Here is a 22,443-nt window from a genome sequence, read left to right as displayed (position 1 = left end):
AGGTGTGAAAGACACTCAACCCAACCCGAGACCACCCCAGGCAAAACACTGACCAGTCCAAGAACACTCTAGAAATAATCAAGGAAAATGGGAAATAAAACATCAAAACTGAAATTGAATAATGCCCCACCCACGAATACCGTGGCAGAAATGATGTATGGGAAATATGGAGTCAAGTCATGTCCCCAATTGGCATTATGGCATAAATGGACAAAGGAAGACCAATGCCCATTCCCGAGATGGGGCTCTTTAAAAGCAGAAATTAAAAATAACTTGGCATGTCGATTAGAACAACGGACAAGTGATAAGTTAAAACCAGAGCCAGATCTTGAAGCGTGGAAATTGTGGGAGGAGGAGGCCTTACAAATAAGTGAAGTAGCTAGAAATTTGGTGAAACAGAAACTATTAAAACTAGAAACACAGGTAAAAGAGATGCAACAACCAGTGATTGGAATTGCTCCCGCCTCGGTAAAAGCCTCTGGGATTGAAGTACAAGGACGGGAAGCTCAGGTAAATAATGAAGGTGATCCATCTGCATATGTTAATAACACACCAAGATTGTATCCGAACCTTGAAAGTATGGGGCTGATGGCCACAGCCTCTGCTTTCCCGGTTCAGGAAATAACTCCAGCGGGACCAGGGGTGCAGGCTCAGTCAGTGTACCGACCATTTAAAGAGATTGAATTAAGATCAATGAAGGAGAGAGTATTAGATCAGAGGGGAAATGCAGGAGCAGTAAGGAATTTAATAACGCAGTGGGTTGCAGCACATCGATGCACCCACAGTGACATTGGAGTGCTATGTCAAGCAGTGCTGTCTCCATATGTGTGGAAGAGAGCTCGAGAAGCTGCCGAGTGGACAGCAGACGAACCAGCAGTTTGCACCGAAGCAGATCGGCGAGATAAGCGAGGGCGCCTGTATGAGGAGATTGAGAAGGCCTTATGACCACCAGCATTAGATTGGGATAAAATCTATGAAACAAAGCAACGTCAAGGGGAGCGGGCATTCGAGTTTATGGATAGATTAATGTTGACACTCTTACAATATGGGGGGTTTCAAGTTGAAGCAGACATATCAGAGCGAACGGTCACTAATTTCGTAATGGAAGGACTCAGGCCTCAAATTAAAAAAAACAATTGAAGTATGTACTGTTAGGTTGGCAGGGCAAGAAAGCAAGTGAGATTTGTATAGCAGCTGATCAATGTATGGACCGAGCGGAAGAACGGGAGAACGCAAAGGCAAAAATGAAAGACGAAGTGTTGCAGATGGTGTTGCTCGAGAAAGTAGCAGACCAAAGAAAGAATAAGGGTTGGAGAAAGTGGGGGCTGGAGGGAGATGATTCAGATTCGGAAGAAGAAGAAGCGGCCAGGAGATGGGGACGACGAATGAGAGGTCCACAAAGACCACCACCAGCAGCACAGGATGGACGGCCCAATAAATGGAGTGGAAAAAACAAAGGTTGGACGCGAACGCCACCACAGACCCGCTCGAGGACGGCAGCAACACAAGAACAGGAACAACCAAGTCAATCACAAGGATGTTTCCAGTGCGGGCAATTGGGACATTGGAAAAGACATTGCCCCCAAAGAGGACGACCGGAGATCCAACAGGAGGGAGGATCGGGACAACCGCAAAATCGTAAGTCATATTGACACACCGCGGGTGGACCCGTGTTACAAGGGGCAATGTTGACATTAACACCAAAAGAGGAGCCGACCTACTCTTTGGATGTTTCAGGTAAGACACTATCTTTTTTAGTTGACACGGGAGCCACCTACTCTACCATAGCAGCCAAACAGCTGCCACATGTTGAAAAATCCAATGCTGAAGTCCAAGTAGTAGGGTTGGGTGGTGGCATACAAACATTAAAGACAACAATGCAATTACCAGTAAGATGTGGACCTTTACAGGAAAAACATGCATTTCTTCTCACAACCACCACACCGGTGAATTTGTTAGGTAGAGATTTGTTGTGTAAGTTGGGATGTAAAATAGCATGTACGAACAAAGGGGTTTTTGTGGATATTCCCCAGAATAAAGCACAGTCAGCAATGATGCTGTTAATGACATCGCACCCAGTTGTTTATTGGTGGAGGCTGAAAAGACGGCCGATTAGTAAGGCTTTGATATGTTTAAAGGAAGTCTTAGCCAAAAGTGAGGAAATGCAAATGTGACTAGACAATGCACAAGTAATGACACACATCTACTATGAGCCTCCACATTGTACAATCTATTATGATGCGAATGGAGATGATGCTGAATTTGCGGAGAAAATTGCTCTGTATTTGGGAACCTACAATGATCTTTTGATTTGCCGTTTGATGATTGGTAAGGAAGGTGTTGCAATGGAGGTAAAGCTCACAGAACAACAAAGGCATTTGACAAAGTATCCGCCGGGAGTAACTTCGCATGTGACAATAACCACAGCAAAAGGTTATCACCCGAAGGATTTGGGCTTTATGGTTTATCGCTACAGGGGGCAGTAGCGACCTGCACAACAACGATGCTGCATTGGCAGGTGCACAAGCTAGCGAACGATGAAGGGTGTATTTGTGATTTTGAGGAACAGGTGTTATTGGGGACAATTGAAGAGGTTGATTTACCACCTAAACATGAGAGGGTGATGGAAACGGTGAATGAAGGAGGAAACGCAGAAGATTTGATAGAAAGAGTTCCACAAGAATTGTGGACCCGACATGACAATGATGTAGGCCGTATAATTGGGGCAACGCCCCTCGTGGTTAAACTCAAACCGGGAATGCCTTGGCCAAATGTGCGCCAATACCCCCTGCGAAAGGAGGCGGAGGCCAGGATAGCACCAGTAATTGAATCTTTGAAGGAGCAAGGGATAATTGTAGAAACTTCAAGCCCATGCAACACGCCTATACTGCCAGTGAAAAAGCCACAGAAAGATAAGTGGAGATTTGTTCAGGATTTACGGTAAGTAAATGAGGTGATTCAAAGTATCCACCCCGTGGTACCGAGCGCAGAGGGGATGATGACGTCTATACCTGCAAGTTCCACCCATTTTACTGTAATCGATTTATGTTCTGCATATTTTTCTGTACCCATTGATAAAAAAAATCCCAGTTTTTATTTGCCTTCACGTATAAAGGCCGTCAATACACATGGACTGTTTTGCCTCAGGGGTTCGCGGATAGTCCAACATTATTTTCGCGCACCTTACATAAGGACTTAGAAGACATTGTCTTCAAGGGTAAATCAGTGCTGCTACAATATGTGGATGATTTGCTCATTTGCTCCCCAAACAAAGCAGCGTGTGAAACAGATACGCTGCAGCTGCTCCAGGCATTGGCAAGAAAAGGCCACAAGGTGAATAAAGAGAAGTTGCAATTAGTCAAGGAAAGGGTTAAGTATTTGGGACACCACATTTCGCAAGGAAAGAGGGAATTGGATAAGGGGAGAATAACTTCAATTTCAGAAGTGCCATGCCCTCGCACAAAGAAAGATATGATGTGATTCTTAGGTATGGCAACCTACTGTAGACAGTGGATTGTTGATTATGCAATTCTGACAAAGGAACTGTATGCTGTGGTCGGCAATAACCAGCCCAATGTAATTGAGTGGACTGAGAAGATGGGGGAATATTTTACCATATTAAATGCGGCACTCTCGACGGCTCCCGCGTTGGGGCTGCCAGATTATGAGAAACCATTCTTCCTTTACTCTCACGAAACTAGAGGATTTGCGCAGGCTGTGCTGACACAATCCCATGGCGACCGCCAGCGACCAATTGCATATTTTAGCCGAAGGCTGGACCCGGTCGAACGTGGGTTGCCTCTTTGTTTGCAAGCAGTGGCCGCAGCGAGCTACGCAGTTAAGCGCACGGCAGAGATCGTAATGGGTCACCCCCTAACGCTCAGGGTACCTCACTGTGTCGCGGCTTTATTAACCCAAAAGCAAACACAACATTTAACCAACACACGCCTGATGCAGTATGAGACGACTCTCTTACACCAGCCAAATTTGCAGATTGAGAGATGTAATGTTCTTAATCCTGCTTCCTTGCTGCCAACGAAAGACGATGGTGATGCTCACGACTGCACAGAGGCAATACAAGAAGTATCCACCGTGCGCCCGGATCTCAAGGATCAACCCTTGGAACACCCGGACCTCACCTTGTTCATCGATGGTTCGGCCTATCGTGGCCGAGACAGCTCGGGGCATGCAGGATATGCCGTGTGCACCCATAGTGAAGTTATTTAAGCAAGACGCCTGCCTGCACATTTTTCTGCCCAGCAGGCGGAGCTGTGTGCCCTGATAAGGGCATGTGAACTATCTGCTAACATTGCGGTAAATATATACACTGACTCTAACTATGCTTTTGGTGTGGTACATGCCAAAGGTGCGATATGGAAAATGCGAGGGTTTCTCACCTCTGCAGGAACACCAATAAAAAATGGTGATTTAGTTTCTGAGCTGTTAAAAAGTATCTCAGCGCCAGCGGACGTCGCGGTAATTAAATGCCACGCACATCAGAAACTCACTACAGATATAGACAAAGGAAATGATAAGGCGGATAAAACTGCAAAAGAGGCGGCTAGTTTGCCTATTCCTTTGATAATGCCAGCACGACTACCGAAGGAACAAATTAAGCTGCATCAGTATAGCTTGTCAGATATTATTGCAATTCAAGCTGCAGCATCGCTGGATGATCGTGACAAATGGAAAGCTGCAGGAGGGACAATGGATGCAGATGGGCTATGGTCTAATAGGGGAAAGTTCATAGCACCTACTGAAATCCTACCGTGGCTTGCACGCATGGCCCATTTAAATGGACATGTGTGCAAGAGGGGGACTGTGAGACAGGTGCAAGAATCCTGATATGCACCAGGAATTGGGGGAGTCGCAGAAGGGGTGTGTAAGAGTTGCCAAATATGTCAAAAACACAACCAGCAGAAGGAGGGAAAAACAAGAGTGCTGGGAGCTCACCCAGCCCCTTGGGGACCGTTCACGTACCTACAAATAGACTTTATAAAAATGCCTCCATCAGGCGGGTTCAGCAATGTTTTGGTAGTAGTAGACATTTTTACTAAGTGGGTAGAGGCGTACCCATGTGCAAAGGCTGATGCCGCTACCGTGGTGAAGCACCTGTTAAAAAGTTTTTTCTGCCGATTTGGCATTCCTCATAAAGTGTCTCACGATCAAGGAGGACATTTTACGGGGGAAATAACATGGGCAGCGTGTAAAGCACTGGGAATTAAACAAACATTTCATTGTGTTTATCACCCAGAGTCAGCAGGTGCTGTGGAACGGCAAAACGGAATACTGAAGAACAAACTGGCTAAAATAACAACGGAGACGGGGTTAAAATGGCCAGAGGCATTACCCTTGGCACTAATGAGCATGCGATCGACAGTAAACCGGAAAACAGGGTTATCCCCCCATGAAATACTAATGGGAAGGCCAATGCGGTTGCCTGTGACCGCACCCACAAACATGAATAAGTTGGATATTACAATGATGGACGAGAACTTGCTGACATTTTGTAAACAGCTTTGCAGGATCGCAAGGGCGATACACACAAGGGTAAAAGAGGCCCTACCCGAACCAGTGGAAGAGCCGTACCACGCCTTCCAGCCGGGAGACTACGTACTGATAAAACACTTCACGAGGAAAACAGCCTTGGAACCTCGGTGGAAAGGACCATTTCAGGTACTGCTGACTACTCCGACTGCGGTAAAGTGCGAGGGTAAGACGGCTTGGATACATGCCACACATTGTAAACTGGCTATACCAGCAGAGACAGGGACAACATGAACAACACCTATCTTACCATGACTGTATTTTTTTGTGCACTTGGATGCACGTGGGCATTTTACAATATGAGCTGCATGCGTTATAATGAAGGAAAAACTGATGATGAGAGAACTATGGGTAAAAGAAAGAGACGAGAACTAATCCTACATAAAGAATTGACTGATCATCCACTGAACACTTACCTGGCATTATCCCTACAGTACGCTAAGACAATGAACAAAAGGGAGTGTTGGGTGTGTTCACACCTTCCACATTCCTCAAAACACGGATTACCCTTGTTTGCAGTTCCACTCCAGGGGGAGAACATGTGTGGGTACATAGTCCGTAGACAAGATAGACCAGTTTTAACTAAAGTAGAGAAGGCATCAGTGGAAGGTAGAATAATAGAAATAAAAAGTAATTGGAAGAAGGGGGGTTATAATTGCACGAACTATGAGCATTGGTATTACCCTAAGTACAGAACTATTAAGCAAAAGGCTGTGGGACAGGGCCCGGCAAGAGCAATAAAAGTAACGAATTATGATGGATTGAAGAAGGGGGAGGGATTAGAAAAGTACCCCCCACATTTTCAGCTCATGCACAAACAAATTGGATTGATTTGTTTAGTTAGAGGACAAGGGGGGGGGGGACCCCATTTAGGAGAATCAACATGCCAGTACTATGCTAGACATGGGGATGAAATGGTGACCATAAAAGGGCAAATTAATGGAACAACCATACCTGTAAAAATCGAAGTAAATAACCTCCTTGAACCTCAGGCACCCCTAAATGGTACATATTTTGTGTGTGGGTATAAGGCATACTCATGGCTACCAGTGGGATGGAGGAGATCATGTTTTTTGGGATTTATACTACCCAGGATTCGGATCACTGATCAATCACCCTTTGTACCACAGGTCAGATCGAAAAGAGCCATTTCAGAAGTTGAGAGGTTTTTCATGATTGCATTCCCCTTTTATGGAGCAGGCAAAAGTGCAAGGGAAATTATAAATTTGGCAGCATCTTTGGAAAAGCTTGCTAATACCACCAGCGAAGGATTTCACAAAACGAGTGCCGAGCTGGTAGCTATACAGACAACCGTGATGCAAAACCGCATTGCTCTGGATATGCTTTTAGCAGAAAAAGGAGGGACGTGTGTGGTTATAGGTGTGGAATGCTGCACATACATTCCAGATAATTCAGAAGAAATTGATAATTTGGCTGAAAAAATTAAAGCTGAAGGTGCAAAATATCATGATTTTAACAAGGGATGGTCAATGGGATCTTGGTTGAAGGGAATATTGGGGAGTTGGGGAGCCTGGATAATCCATTGGTTGTTTATAGGGCTCATGATCTTCATAGCAGTGATTGTTGTCATCACTTGTATTAAAAATCTAATCAGGGAGTGCGTGAGACGTTGTTCTTCTGCAGCAAAGAAAACAACAAAACCGGAGACGGTCCTGGGGAAGCCTGCTGTGGTTGCTGTGGTCAAACCGCTGTCAACACCTCCGCCGTCTCTACCCTCCCCGATAATTCACGCTGGTTTTCCTCCCCAACCCATAGACCCTGAAATGTACTGTGAACTTAATGGGACTGTTGACCCACTGCTTACACTCACATTGGATGAGTGTCTCGACTTGCTCACACCGATGACGAAGATGGAAAGAAATGTTATCTAAACATTGCCTTGTTGGAAAATGTTGGGACTTTTCTTTAAAATTTTCTTTCACTCTGGCTTGCAGTTTATAAAAATTATATTCTTGTTTGCTGATATTCTTTGTGTTGGTTCATACAGAACACAATATATAGATTCTTACTTGTTGTTTATAAAAATTATATTCTTGTTTGCTGATATTCTTTTTGTTGGTTCATAAAGAACACGATATATAGATTCTTACTTGTTGTTTATAAAAATTATATTCTTGTTTGCTGATATTCTTTTTGTTGGTTCATAAAGAACACAATATATAGATTCTTAATTGTTTATAAAAATTATATTCTTGTTCATAAAGAACCATAGTTCGGGATGGTGGAGGGGGGGGCTTTTCTATGAAGCAAGAAAGTGCGGGCGGAGCTTTCATGACGTAATGACCCACTTGGAGCTACTCATAAGAGTGGGCCACTTCTGGACGAGACTCCCTTTTACCACCTTGCCGCTCCATCAAGATTCCATCTCTAAAAAATATTATAATTGTGGTGTTCCTTTTCCACTATGTTTCTAAGTAACAGAGGGGCAAATGTGGAGCTGTTGAACAGCTCCCGAGATGAAAGCAGCCATTTTAATAGGATTACCTTTTCTTAAAATTGAATGTAGCATTTAATTGAGGAAGCCAAAGCATTTAAGATGCTCTCAGTAAGCTACCATTTTTGACTGTTGGTAATCAAAGCAAGTCGGCTATATCTCTCTCTCTCTCTCTCTCTCTCTCTCTCTCTCTCTCTCTCTCTCTCTCTCTCTCTCTCTCTCTCTCTCTCTCTCTCTCTCTCTGTCTCTCTCTGTCTCTGTCTCTGTCTCTGTCTCTGTCTCTGTCTCTGTCTCTGTCTCTGTCTCTGTCTCTGTCTCTTTGTCGTGCAGCTGAACATCTGGCTTTCTTGTTGGCCCTTGTAACAACATTCTTTGAGCCTTGGGCTCAGAGAAGCCCAATCATAAATCAGCACTGTTTTGGTATAGTTCAAAAGGGAACATCTTGTAGCAGAATGAGACGATAATATATATTGTGATAAAGATCTGCCTGATCAATAACAGATCTTCTTGCTTGTGAAAAGATAAATGCTTTGTCAGGCCAGGAGACAATATTTGCTGGGGTGTTGTTACTTTCAAAGAAACCAGATGAGAAGGAAAAGTATATATAAAGTAAACCAAACTGCTTGCGGGCCAGAGTTTGACTGAGCTTGTATACTGTAGGTATTCTGTGCCTTTCTACTCTCGTGTACACTTTTGATGCGCATTAAAAGCTCTTCTCTATGACGATTGGTGTAGTCATTGCTTGATTGCAGACCCTGATCTCGACACACACATATATATATATATATATATATATATATATATATATATATATATGTATATATATATACATATATATATATATACATACATACATATATATATATATATATATATATATATATATATATATATATATATATATATATATATATATATATATATATATATATATATATATATACATATATACATATATATATATATATATATATATATATATATATATATATATATATATATATATGTATATATATATCATAGACTCTGTTAGAGAAGGACTGGAACCTCCCATGCTCGGGGTTTGTAACTTGAGTCTGAAGGATTAACTTGAGTCCAGGGCTAAAATGACTTCTAGAAGGGCAAGAGTCACGATCTCGGGATTCATATAGGGGTTTTTGAGGACAGAGTTCAATAGTGTCATTTTCAACACCACCTGAGGTCATCTTCAAGGTCAAAATATCATATTTCAAGGTCAAATTACTGAATTTTGGTATTTTTTTCCCCGTTTTTGTGTCTAACTCATAAACGGTGAGAGATGGCTGATTGTAATAAGATGCCAGTGTGTTGAGCTGTGAAACTTTGATATTTATTGTCATATATCATATAACATAAACATTATATGCATCTCACAACACGATGCCTATTATAACTATGTCTATGTCTATCACGAGTTGGAGACCTTTTCTTGCCTCCTGAGGCATCCCAAAGCTTTTTCTTTGTCACATTCATTGAGGACATGAGCTTTCAATAGAATGTTAGCTAAAGTAGTACATGCAGCATTACTACTAGCTAAAGGTGCATCTACAGAGGATAACAGCTCAGCAAAATGAAATCGGCAACACATTTTAGTCTTGTCATACAAATTATAGGCATTATGTACAAAAAAAACGGTTGACATAGTCGGCACACTCAATCCACCTCTATTCAAATTATCTAGAAACTGAGATGATACATCGTTACCATCTTCATCATCAATGATCTCCTCCATACTAGTGCTATCGCCATATTTATGAACAAGGTGTCCGGCCAAATAAACTACTTTATGCTTAAGGGCATCGTCAGACCCCAAGAGATCCTGAGTGTCTTGAGGAGTAAACTCTTCAACGAGTTCACTTCGCTCATCTGGATTTAAGGAAGTTGTACAGTTCTTGTCGCAATCAATCACACGAGAACTAGATTCGGGCATAATGTCATGCTTAATGAGTGTTTGCAAATTTACAATTTTAGCTGCAGCCATAATGTCAACTACGTCAATGTAGAAGTTTCCACCGCTTCTTTGCCTGGCTTGGCCGAAAAACTTTTCCAAGGCTTCATCTGCAAATATAGCAGGAAGAACGTAGTCAAAGTCTTTCTCTGCTAGAAGCAATTTGGCAGCATCCACATTATTACGTGTGGACACAGTGAAGGCTTCAGCAGTTTGCTGAGTTAGCTTCAGCTTACGACGACCACCTCCTGCCATGCGCAGGTAGATATAATTTAGCAGGCCTGCTCCAGCCTAGTGAAACTTGTACAGTCTGCTGTCCAAGGCTGTGTGAATTTGTCGTGCAGATGGATAGCTGAGAAACGGTCTTTCATGTTCATCATCTTGAACCACTCACTCATTATCTGGGTGAGGATGATTGTGCCTTCACTGATGCCCAGTGAATCCTTGAAGGTCTATAAAGCAGCGACAGTCTTGTCATTGAACACTTGGCATACCAATGGTACGCTCTGGCATTGAAGGGGCTTGGGGAAAACAGCGGTGTGCGTCAACTTGGTTAAGCGAATAGGAGTAGCCCGGTCGATCTCATCAACCTTCTGAATATCACTCCAGTAAGCTTTGTACTCATTACCATCTACGACAAATGAGACTGTCTTGCCATCAACAGTAATCCAGTTGTTGCGAACATTTTTGAAGATGTGCACGTAGTCGTACACTAAGAACATAGATTGCTATTGAATTGACAGCACTTGGCAACTTCCTGGTCCTCCAAGTTTTGAATAAACACTGCGGTTGGTATTGCAATTGTCACATATCAAAGAAATCACAGTACCGCCAGCACAAACTACAGCTGATGCAGCTTCGATAAGGAGTTCCTTCAGCTGATCGGCAGTTAGTTTTTTGCAGGGCAAAATGCGTATAATATAGCGTGGACCACCGAAATGGCAGGCAACTTCAACAACCATAGCATGTGAAGCAAGCATTTCGTGTTCACCACCCGCTGCTGCATTTTGAGCATATCCTACAACATGCCCTCCAGAAAATCGCAATGTCTCGACCAGCTTTACCTCATCAAACATTAAGTTGACCAAACGCTGCTGTGGTTTAAGCTGGTCAAACAAGGTTTTGAGGTTGCAGTCCTGCTGACTACTAGCAAGCATCTGTTTTACCTTTTTATTGATGGTGGAATGATTAAGCCGGAACAACGAATCATTTTGTATGCACGGGGTGATATGTTGTGAAGCTGCATTGCGAAAATCATAGAATCAGTATCAAATCGGCGACGATCAAGAGGTTTGAACATAAGATACAGCTGCGACAGAAGTAAGGTGAAATGAGGAAGCTCGTGTGCCTCAGTCATCCAACAGAGCTGGCTTATTACAAGCTGAAGAATTTCCTTGCTTGTGCATTCATCGATGTTTACCTGGTCAGTTACAGATCTAATCTGGGACCATTTTGAGAGCAGGCTGTTCTTCTGCAAAGGAAAAAGTCGTTTGGGCACCTCAATGCCATCTTTCTCAACTCTATTCAAGAAGAGAAATCGAAAAGGTGAGTGAACTTGTTGGAAATGAAAGAACTGCTTGACAGTTTGTCCAGTAGCATCAGTTCTTGATAGGTAAAGGTTTTCCTGGTCTTTTGTGACGTTAAAGCCAGGAAAATAGGAGCTGATTTTAGCACAGAAGTGGTCGAAATCTTGGATATTGTCTGCAGCCTCATCAGCTGCCTGCATCTTCTTAGCTCTTGATTCTGACGTGGAAGATGATGTTGGGTGTGGGACTGAGGTCACCTGCTTCAAAGCTGATTTCGGTACTCCAGGAAATATTGATGGGGGTTCTTTGGGTCGTTTGCCACCCCTCACTGACACCCAATCACAATTGAAATGTCTCACAAATATATATATATATATATATATATATATATATATATATATATATATATATATATATATATATATATATCTCCTTTTAGCACCTCAAGCTTTCTTTCTCATTTGGAATTGCCAATATCCATCTCTCCCTCTCCTCAGGATCTTTTGGGAAGGATATGACCTTTACATAAGGTGTCACCAAAGCAGGAAACAACACAAAGATCCTGTGAGATCACCAGCTGGACAGTTTCCAAAAGAGAAACAAACAAAACATACATTAGTTAACGATGATAGAAATCAGCAAGTAGGTGCAGTAGGTGCACAATGTCATGTTTTGTCATAGACTTTACAAAAGTTTTCCTCTATCAGTTAGACACAAAAACGGGGAAAAATACCAAAATTCAGTAATTTGACCTTGAAATATGACCTTTTGACCTTGAAGATGACGTCAGGTGGTGTTGAAAATGACAAGATTGAACTCGCCATCCTCAAAAAACCCCTATCGTGAACCCGAGATCGTGTCTCTAGCCCTTCTAGAAGTCATTTTAGCCCCGGAATCAAGTTCATCCTTCAGACTCAAGTTACAAACCCCGAGATCGTGAGGTTCCAGTCCTTCTCTATAGCAGTCTATGATATGTATATATAAACACATACACACACATATATTTGTGTATATATATATATATATATATATATATATATATATATATATATATATATATATATATATATATATATATATATATATATATATATATATATATATATATATATATATATATATATATATATATATATATATATATATATATATATATATATATATATATATATATATATATATATATATATATATATATATATATATATATATATATATATATATATATATATATATATATATATATATATATATATATATATATATATATATATATATATATATAGATACATATATATAGATACATATATATATATATGTATATATATATATATATATATATATATATATATATATATATATATATATATATATATATATATATATATATACATTTATATACATACACACACGTATATATATATATATATATATATATATATATATATATATATATATATATATATATATATATATATATATATACATTTATATACATACACACACATATATATATATATATATATATATATATATATATATATATATATATATATATATGTGTGTGTGTGTGTGTGTGTGTGTGTGTGTGTGTGTGTGTGTGTGTGTGTGTGTGTGTGTGTGTGTGTGTGTGTGTGTGTGTGTGTGTGTGTGTGTGTGTGTGTGTGTTTATATAAAATGACGTTGGACCATAAAATTGGGATTCCATCCAGAAATGCGTCATCTCGTGCAGCCAAAGCTCGTCATCTGGAATGCGTTATTATGAAGACGTATGTTCTGAAGAAAATGGGCAGGATCACTGCTTCTTCTGTTAAGGAGTCATAGCAGATATGGAGGGGGCATTGGGAATGAATGCAATTTGATATTTCCTCTTCAACAGCAAAATCCTGGTGGCTCGTCAGCGAATTTCTTTGCATCACAGTAATTACAGATTATTTTCATTTCTCCAATATCTGTTTCAGTGAAGAACCTATCTTCATCGTTTCTATAGGTTCGTGGGATCAATGGTAACTACAGCTGCCTTCTTTCGTTCCTTTGCACACGGATTTCTGGTAATCGCTGGGCAATTCGCCGTGGTCTCGGCTTTTTCGGCATGTTGCCACCTGGAAACCGATATAAGTAATTAGTAATGAGTGTTTGAATAAACGAATTTAGTTATTGGATTATTGGCTAAAATATCCTGAAAAGCAAGTAAGATTGATATTTGCCGGTTTCGGGGTATAAAAATGTTTTGTCTGCTTCAGCCCCCAAAACTCATTTTCACCCCTGAATTTCATGAAAGATAAGCATCATTCCACCACAAAAATTACATTAAGCCCCCTTCCAGATAGTAAAGTCAATACCTGCCAATTGTCCGGAGGCTACGATGTTATTTGGTGCTGCAAATTGACACCAAAATTTGGCGTTTCTGTCTTATTGTCTAATCTTATTTATATATATATATATATATATATATATATATATATATATATATATTTATATATATATATATATATATATATATATATATATATATATATATATTTATATATATATATATATATATATATATATATATATATATATATATATATATATATATATATATATATATATATATATATATATATATGGTGTGGCGGTTGAGGAAATTTGCAAACCACCATTCAGGTCCTGTAGGTGAGATATCTCTGGAAGTGCATGTGTAGTTTGCCCAAATCCGTTGTTTAGAGGGAATAAATATGATTCATTCGGGCTGCGACCTTTTGAGATAGCCGTTGTTCTGTTCTATCTTTATTTTGAACCAACCACGTCTCAACCGCCATCACACAACAACCACCAACCACAACGCCGCTTCACAACAACAACAACAACAACGCCAACAGCCACGATCTTTACCTTCACAACTCGCTCCCGCAAAAATCGCATCACCGCCTTTCCAAACGGCACCATGGCCATAAACCACCAGCATAAACCCTCCACCACCTTCATCTCTCCTCCTTCTACCGCCATTCCCGCACCACCGGTGAACACCGAGCGTCGGGCTGTCCTGGGCTCGTACGGGACGCGCGCTGAGCCGCGAGTGCAAAATGCGGCCTTTCTGAGGAGAATTTGGATCAGGAATGCTACACGCCCAATTCTGATCCGTCCAATCAGCAAGCGCGGGGCGGTTTGGCCCCTCTCCAGGCGAGTCGGTGTAGAATCGAGATATGCAAATTCGAGGATCAGGGGAGACTCACGCCCCTTTTTCTCCGTCCAATGGGCGAGCGTGGCTCCACCCCCGAGCTCGTTCTCATCCAGAAATTTGCATATGGGTTCTCCTGCCGGCCTATAAAGTGCCGAGCGCGGGGCGAATCTGAAGAGTCAGTCTGGAGAGGTCGGAGAGCCGAGTGGAGCTCGCAGTCTGTCGGGGTTCGCAGTCTGTCGGGGTTCGCAGTCTGTCGGGGTTCCGAGTCTGTCGGGGAGCTGCAGAGAGAGGAAGCCTGGAGCTTGGAGCGTGGTCGAGTCGGTTTGAGCGCAGAGTCGGCCTTGGAGGAGCGGGGAGTCGGCCTTGGAAGGGCGAAGAGAGTTTTGGGGCAGAGTCGGGTTGGAGCGTGGAGTGGAGTCGGGAAGCGAGGGCGTACAGGTGGTTTGATGCAGTCGGCTGAGGAGAATTGGGGAAGAGACCGAGTAGTTCGGGTCCGAGGCAAGGAAGATGGCGGTCGGCGACGAGCTCGCGGTGGAATCGCTCTTCCCGGGACCCAAGCAAGCCAGCTATCCTCTTTCCCCAGAGCATCAACAATCCCCCCCCCTTTTTCCCCCCCGCGCTGAGATAGTGCGAAAAGGGGGCCCCGTTCCCACCCACTCCAAGCAGTGCCAACGAAACCCGCGAAGGAGCACGAAGTCGGGGCACCGCCGCGCCGCCACATTTGCGGCTCATCACGAAGACACGGGTAGGATCCACCCGGTCTCGCGGACATGACCGCTCTTTCAGGTCCCGCGCAAATATTGGCCCACAGGCCCCGTCTGCCCCCTTGCATTTGAGGGTGGCCCTTTTCTTTTGCTTTTGAGTAAATGTGTTGTTGGCGCCGTCTGTAAAGTAAAACTGTGTAAGTGTTGCCATGTGCTCGCGTAGTCGGTAGTATCTCTGCATTGTTGTGTTTCTTTTGTAGCATTTGATATATGTGCATAATTGTTGTAATTGTATATGTGTGCTTTCCGTGTGCCGTGGAATAAATGTGCATCATGTTGAAGTGTTTTCCCGTTTCGCTTCGTCTTTTCTTTAATTGAATCTCCATCTTGCTTCACGTAAAGGGTTGGTAGTGGGCTTAATATGCCCGATAATTAATCAGAACCGTCGAGGCCGTCCGGAGTCGACCTATACACACACATATACACACACACACACACACATATATATATATATATATATATATATATATATATATATATTGTTGTGGATTTCAGAATTGAATCCGAGTAATACACATAACATCCAGGTCCTCAGTCAGTTATTTCTATGAATGAGTGTTCAGAATAGACCAATCCCCTTGTCTGGTGGGATTCTAAATCTTTGACGGGTTGGAGAAGGGTAGAGAACAGACTCTCACTCTCTTTCTTCAAGGATAACCTTTTTCTCTTTACCACACATTCATGATGTATGATTTTGTCAGTTTTCATTTCTGCATGAGTGATATTCACCGTTCATGTGTGCAATAAGATAGCCGTATGCTCGACAGAGACTCATGCTATTCCCTTTCAATCAAGATATATTGGCTTGGAAATGCACGACTTATTTACACATTTTATTTTGGTAATCATTTTCACATTAGACTTACAGGACATTTGAGTCATTAATCACACCGCGGGCTTTTGCTCAACAGTTCATTTTGACAGTCGAACATAGATGTGGTCTCGGATGAATTACCTCAGGACCACCTTTTTCCATTGATGTTTGATGTCCCGTTCAGAGCCTGGTGTTGTCGCAGTGGTTAGGGCAGCAGCTTGGGACCCAAAAGATCCTGAGTTCAAGCCCCGTTGGGCCACTGAATTAATACACCAGGGGGTTGACTCAGCCTGTCATCCTTCCGAGGTCGGCGAAATGAGTACCAGTATACTGGGCCGGTGGATACCCCGGTTAAAATAGGTGTACCATATCCCTGTGTCGTAAGAGGCGACCAGGGTTGCGTCAGGAAGGGCATCCGACGTAAAAACCTATGCCAAATCATTATGCGGACAACAAAACGAATTTCCATACCGGATTGGTCGAGGCCCGGGTTACCAACGACCGCCACCGGTACCGGTGGTCAGCAGGGTACCAGTGGAAATTGTGCTACTGCTGGGCGAAGGAGGAGAAGGAGATGGAGAAGGTGAGTCCAGAGGCAGTGGGAGAGGGGGAAGGGTAGAAGTGTGGAGGTGAGAGCTGGAACTCTGAATGCTGGGACGATGACTGGCAAAGGGCGAGAGTTGGCTGATATGATGGAGAGAAGAAAGATGGAGAGAAGAATGGTGGACATACCGTGTGTACAAGAGACCAAGTGGATGGGGAGTAAGGCTTGGAGCATTGGAGGTGGTTTCAAACTGTTCTACCATGTTGTGGATGGGAGGAGAAATGATGATATTAGAGGGACTGCGCAGGTAGGACGGTTTGGAGACAAAGTAAGAGAGGCGAGTTTGAGATGGTTTGGAGATGTGCACAGGAGGGAAGCAGAGTATGTCGGGAGAAGGATGCTGAAGATGGAGCCGCCAGGCAGGAGGAGAAAAGGAAGGCCAAATAAGAGGTTCATGGATGCGGTTAGGGCGGACATGCGGGTGGTTGGAGTGTCAATGGAAGATGTGGAGGATAGAGCGAAATGGAGACGGTTGATCTGCTGTGGCGACCCCTAACGGAAGCAGCCAAAAGAAGAAGACGTTTGATGCCCCGTTTGGCAGCTCTATGGACACTGGCTGGGTCTTGTTCATGGCGGGCTGAACGGGGAGGAGATGGTTGCTCATTGACGTTTTGTGAGCGCTCACGTTTTTGCTCGGTTGTGCTGGCAAATGGCTGCTTTCTAGCATTCGTCTTGCGCTCCGAGCATGGTGTCATAAACCAGGCCTGAGTTAATTGGGAGTTGCACCTCATTTGATTGTGAGGAGAGAATGACCGCGAGAATTAACAGTTGGAGCTCACGTGCAGTGATGCACCAGTCGGCAAGCTGGATATGGCTGAAGTCTGCTTGAGGCTTCGCCCACACTGGTCGCCTATAAAAGCACAGGAGGACCACCTTGCTGACAATTGGTGACAGCTCCTTTCAGCTCCTGATGGTTGATGACAGCTCCTTGCAACTTCTTACAGCTCCTGATGGTTCCTGACAGCTCCTGACAGCTCCTGACGGTTGGGGACAGTAGCAACAGCAGTTGGTGACGGTTGGACCATTCCTGCTGATTTTGCCCAGTACCTGGCTCTTGACGTACCTAATTCTTGGCATACTTGGTTCTTGAGGTTGACGACGTGACGTCGATTAGTGTTCGAACCTGTTTGTCAGTGGGTGCATGGCGAGGCAGTGCGTTGACAGCGGACCAAGGCACACTCACATATTTTAGGTTTTTTTTATTGGACGCAAGACGACTTCTGTCTTTGTAATCCAAGACCGGATTTCTTTTCCCCCCTCAATGATCTCCTGGGTTCCCATGTCTCGTGTTTAACTGTTAAATCAGGAATAGTGATAAGCATCTGCTCTTTGTCCATTATTCTATAAATCCTTATTGACTTCTATATTTGTTTGACATTATTTTGTTGATTGAACATTTGATTGATTTAAATTCATCCATTTAATTGACAAGGAAATAAAAAGTTCTTCAGTTTATTTATTTTTCTTAATAAATTCCTTGTTGATGTTTCAACCTGTCTGTGATTGTCATTTCCTTCCATTGATCCAGCATTGTCAGAACCGAGATAGACTGGAAGATTCTAATTCTCAAACCAATTAACCTGTCATATTCGGCATGCACCAGCGGTAAATGCTCGGCCGCGTTACTAAAGATCTAATCGAGATAAGATTAGTGCATCGCCGATGGCGCGTTCCCCGGTCAGGAGGCCACGTGACCTCGAGTTAAATGGCAAATTAGACGCTGGACACTGGAACTCGTGGTTAACCGATAGGCGTTCATGGTTGCTAAGCAACCCACCGCACCACAAAGCTATTTGTGAGCAGTGGCCCCAGGTCCGGTTCTTCTGAGAAGAAACGAGGATTCACCCCCTCATAATACACTCGGTACCCATGGCCATAACAATACAAATATATATATATATATATATATATATATATATATATATATATATATATATATATATATATATATATATATATATACACAATGCTTGCAACGTCATTAGGTCATGGGATAACTGTTGTTGTCTCCATTTATTCCGTTCATTTGTGATCCATTTAAAATTGAAAGTTTGGTCACTCCCATGAAGTTGTCATGTATTTATTTGAAAATGTCTAAAATTTTCATCGTTCACTAAAATCCCTCAGAAAGTGGGAAATATGCCATTCATACTCAGTATGGTTAACACATGATTCACATTTGGTAACATACTGTGTTTCATTATTTTTAACAGGTAGATTGAGCATATCATGTGCTGTGTAATATACAAAACATGTAAAATCTTACCATGGTCAGCAACAACAATGATATTCACACACTTGTGTAGATTCCTCTGTTTTAGGCCATCCATCAGCTGCCCAACTATTTTGTCAACCACTTGCAGAGCTTCGACAACCTATACAGGTAAAACCAGATTTTTTTTTAAACACATTGTTTTCAAAAAGAAGAAAGTACAAAGGCTGATCAGTAATTTTTTGGCATTACAGTGAATCTTACTATAATTCACCAAATGTCTGTCCATCCGTCTGTTCCCAGGTACTGCAAAAACAGCTGAACCGATTGCAACCATTTTTTGGGTGTGTAATCCTGCGACCCCTTGGAGTAAAATAGGCATAAGTATAATAACATGACCCCCTTGACGGCTCCCGTAGGGAGCGGATGCTTCTAGTTATATCAATGATATAATCATATTGTTTGTAACTGCTGCAACAAAGAGTAATAAATTGTGCACTAAATCCTGTTAAAAACCTCAAGTCCATTAAATGAGCACAAACATTGACGAATCACACTGCCTGTGAAACACTGGGATGAGAGTTTATAGTTTAGACATGATTCAAACCGAGACTAGTCAGCTTGGGGGTGAGTGTGCATACCTTTAGTTTATCTTTGTTCGTCCCCCGCAATATGAATGGGATTAACATTATTATTTTTATTATTTTACTCCTGTAGTGAGAAACAAAATATTTGGTAATGTCATTAATTGTGTGTTTATAAGTCATGCCAGGATTTGCTGTTCAACCATTACAAATTAATCTTACTATAATTCACCGTCTGTCCGTCCGCCTGTTTCCAGGTACCACAAAAACAGCTGAACCGATCACAACCATTTTTTGGGTCTGTAATTCTGGGACCCCTTGGATTAAAATAGGCATCTTTTTTATTTTTTTACTATAATTCACCAAATGTCCAAATGTCCATCCGTCCGTCAGTCCGTCTGTTCCCAGGAACCGCAATAACGGCTCAACTGATGGCAACCAATTTTGGGTGTGTAATCCTGGGACCCCTTGGAGTAAAATAGGCATAATAATAATAACAAATAATTGCATGACCCCCCTTGACCACTCCCATAGGGAGCGGGTGCTTCCAGTTATCGAAATTTCAAAAACTGAACCAAAAGGATGAACACTTTCCAAGACAACAAGACAACATCAAAACAAGGAAACTGTGAACAATACACAAGATAATCTCCAGTAACCACTGCAAATCAAGAATACCTTCTTAAGTGTGTAGGAATGGGCCTATTCAATTTCAATTAATAATGGATTGACAAGGTACATACAAAGTTCAACAACGATTTATATTAATAAATGTCAGTGTGTGTCAGTTCTTCAATATGTATCCTCCCCAACCCCAAAACCATGAAACCTCGCGGCCCCAAACTTTGCATGCATACTAAGGGAACTCCAAGGTTAGTGCATTTTGGGCATTTTGGTCAATTTAAACACCCCTTTTGAAGATAATGAATGGCCTTATTTAATTATCCTTAATCAAGGCATCATCCTTGGCCAGCCCCTTTATCAGCCAGCTCTCCCTCGCTGGGGTCTTAATTCGCCATTTTTTTGGCCTGCTCAACAATGGTTTAACAGACTATAATGGTTTAACAATAAAGCACTCAATAAAGAAAAAACTTTCCTCACTCAGATCATTGAAAGCCTCATTTTCACACTTAAAAATCCCTGGATACATCGCAATGCTTTTAATGCCAAGATATGCCAGTGCTTGTAGCATATTTTATTTCCGCATATGCGATAGGCTCCACAATCTCTTAACCCGAGCCGAAATTCAAAATTAAACTGCAGAATTGACCGTAAAAACCCCCGCTCCTTATCAACCATTTTGTTGGAGTGCTTGCTTGAGTGCTTGATAGTGGTGGGCAGAATCATTCTAAAGTACTCAATTCCGACCATGGAATCAAAAGGAATTGAATGGTGAACTGGAATCAATGTCAATTCCAAATAATTCCTACTTAATAGAAAGAAGCTTTTTTTTCAAGGAAATTTTTTTTTGTCCCTGTTGGGCATGTTCCAGTTGAACATGGCCTGGTAATGTACAAATTAAAAAGGAACACGCCCTGGGGCATCCCGTTTGCAATATAACAGCAAAAGCAAGTCACATGCAAAGTATACATGCCCCAAGGGAATGTTCCTTTAAAATGAATGGCAAGGAATTTGGAGTTGGCCAGAATAGTGTGCTGATTGCCTTGCTGACAGACAGGTAAGCAACACATCAACTGATAGAGTTGGACAACAAGTCGTTCAAAAGGTCCAGAAGTGCAGTTTGCAACTATTTCAGGAAGGTTAAAGAAGACAGTCTGAAAGTTTCATGCTCACTTTCTTCAAAAGACCATGCACATCACTGGAATGCATCAAATATGCCAAAACATTTGAAAACAAACCACCAGAGAGAGAGAGAGAGAGAGAGAGAGAGAGAGAGAGAGAGAGAGAGACAGAGAGAGAGAGAGAGAGAGAGAGAGAGAGAGAGAGAGAGAGAGAGAGAGAGAGAGAGAGAGAGAGAGAGAGAGAGAGAGAGAGAGAGAGAGAGTACCTATTAGTGACGGTTGAGAATGTGGATTCAAAGTAACCAAAGTCTGCAACAGCACCAAGTTCACTTTCACAATCGATGATTGAAAGCACTATTGCCCAGTATGCTGCCTCCCCTTCCCCTCATGCTGCATTCCCTTCTCCTCCCCTCATGCTGACTTCCCTTCCCCTCATGCTACCTTCCCCTTTCACAATGCCTTCCCTTCCCACCTACTCATGCTGCCTTCCCTTCTCCTCCCATAATGCTGCCTTCCCTTCTCCTCCCATAATGCTACCTTCCCCTTTCACACTGCCTTCCCTTCCCACCTACTCATGCTGCCTTCCCTTCGCCTCCCATTATGCTGCATTTCCTTCCCCTCCCATCATGCTGAATTTCCTTCCCCTCCCCTCACCCTGCTTTCCCTTCCTCTCACACTGCCTTCCCTTCCCCCATCACATTGCTTTCCCTTCCCTCTCCTCACACTGCCTTCCCTTCCCCACCCCTCCTCGCTTCCCAACCCCTACTTGCTCCCCCTCACTCCTCTATCTCCCACTTCCGCTCCTCACTCTCCCACCTCTCTCTCTCCCTCTCCCACCTCCCTCTCTCCCTCTCCCTCCCCTCTCTTCCTCTCCCACTCCTCTCTTCCTCTCCCACCTCTTTTTTTTGTATACCTTGTCGAGGCTCATGTGAGAGCGAACACACAACGCACAGCAAGGGGCACATGAGACAAGAGGGGTGGGAGTGGAAAGGCCAAAACAGTGGGGAACAGAGACATTAGGAGATTTGTGGAAGGGAGAGGGATGGGGCGGGGAACATGGGAA

At 42.6% G+C, this 22,443-nt stretch overlaps 1 protein-coding gene across 4 annotated transcripts in view; it reads right to left on the bottom strand.

Annotated features, from left to right (window-relative positions):
* Positions 1 to 22,443, bottom strand: part of LOC147035205 (venom phosphodiesterase CdcPDE-like) — a 160,915-nt gene that overhangs the window by 64,643 nt on the left and 73,829 nt on the right. For all 4 annotated transcript variants that reach the window (XM_085895297.1, XM_085895287.1, XM_085895312.1 and 1 more), the window contains one exon: positions 19,109 to 19,217. In XM_085895297.1, coding sequence (XP_085751423.1) covers positions 19,109 to 19,217 — 109 coding nt within the window. The remainder of the gene's footprint in view (positions 1 to 19,108; positions 19,218 to 22,443) is intronic.

This window comes from Eptatretus burgeri, chromosome 1, assembly GCF_056783735.1.
Source record: "Eptatretus burgeri isolate ZD-2024b chromosome 1, Ebu_testis_v1, whole genome shotgun sequence".
Lineage (NCBI taxonomy): Eukaryota > Metazoa > Chordata > Myxini > Myxiniformes > Myxinidae > Eptatretus > Eptatretus burgeri.
This window is presented reverse-complemented; position numbering and strand designations above follow the sequence as displayed.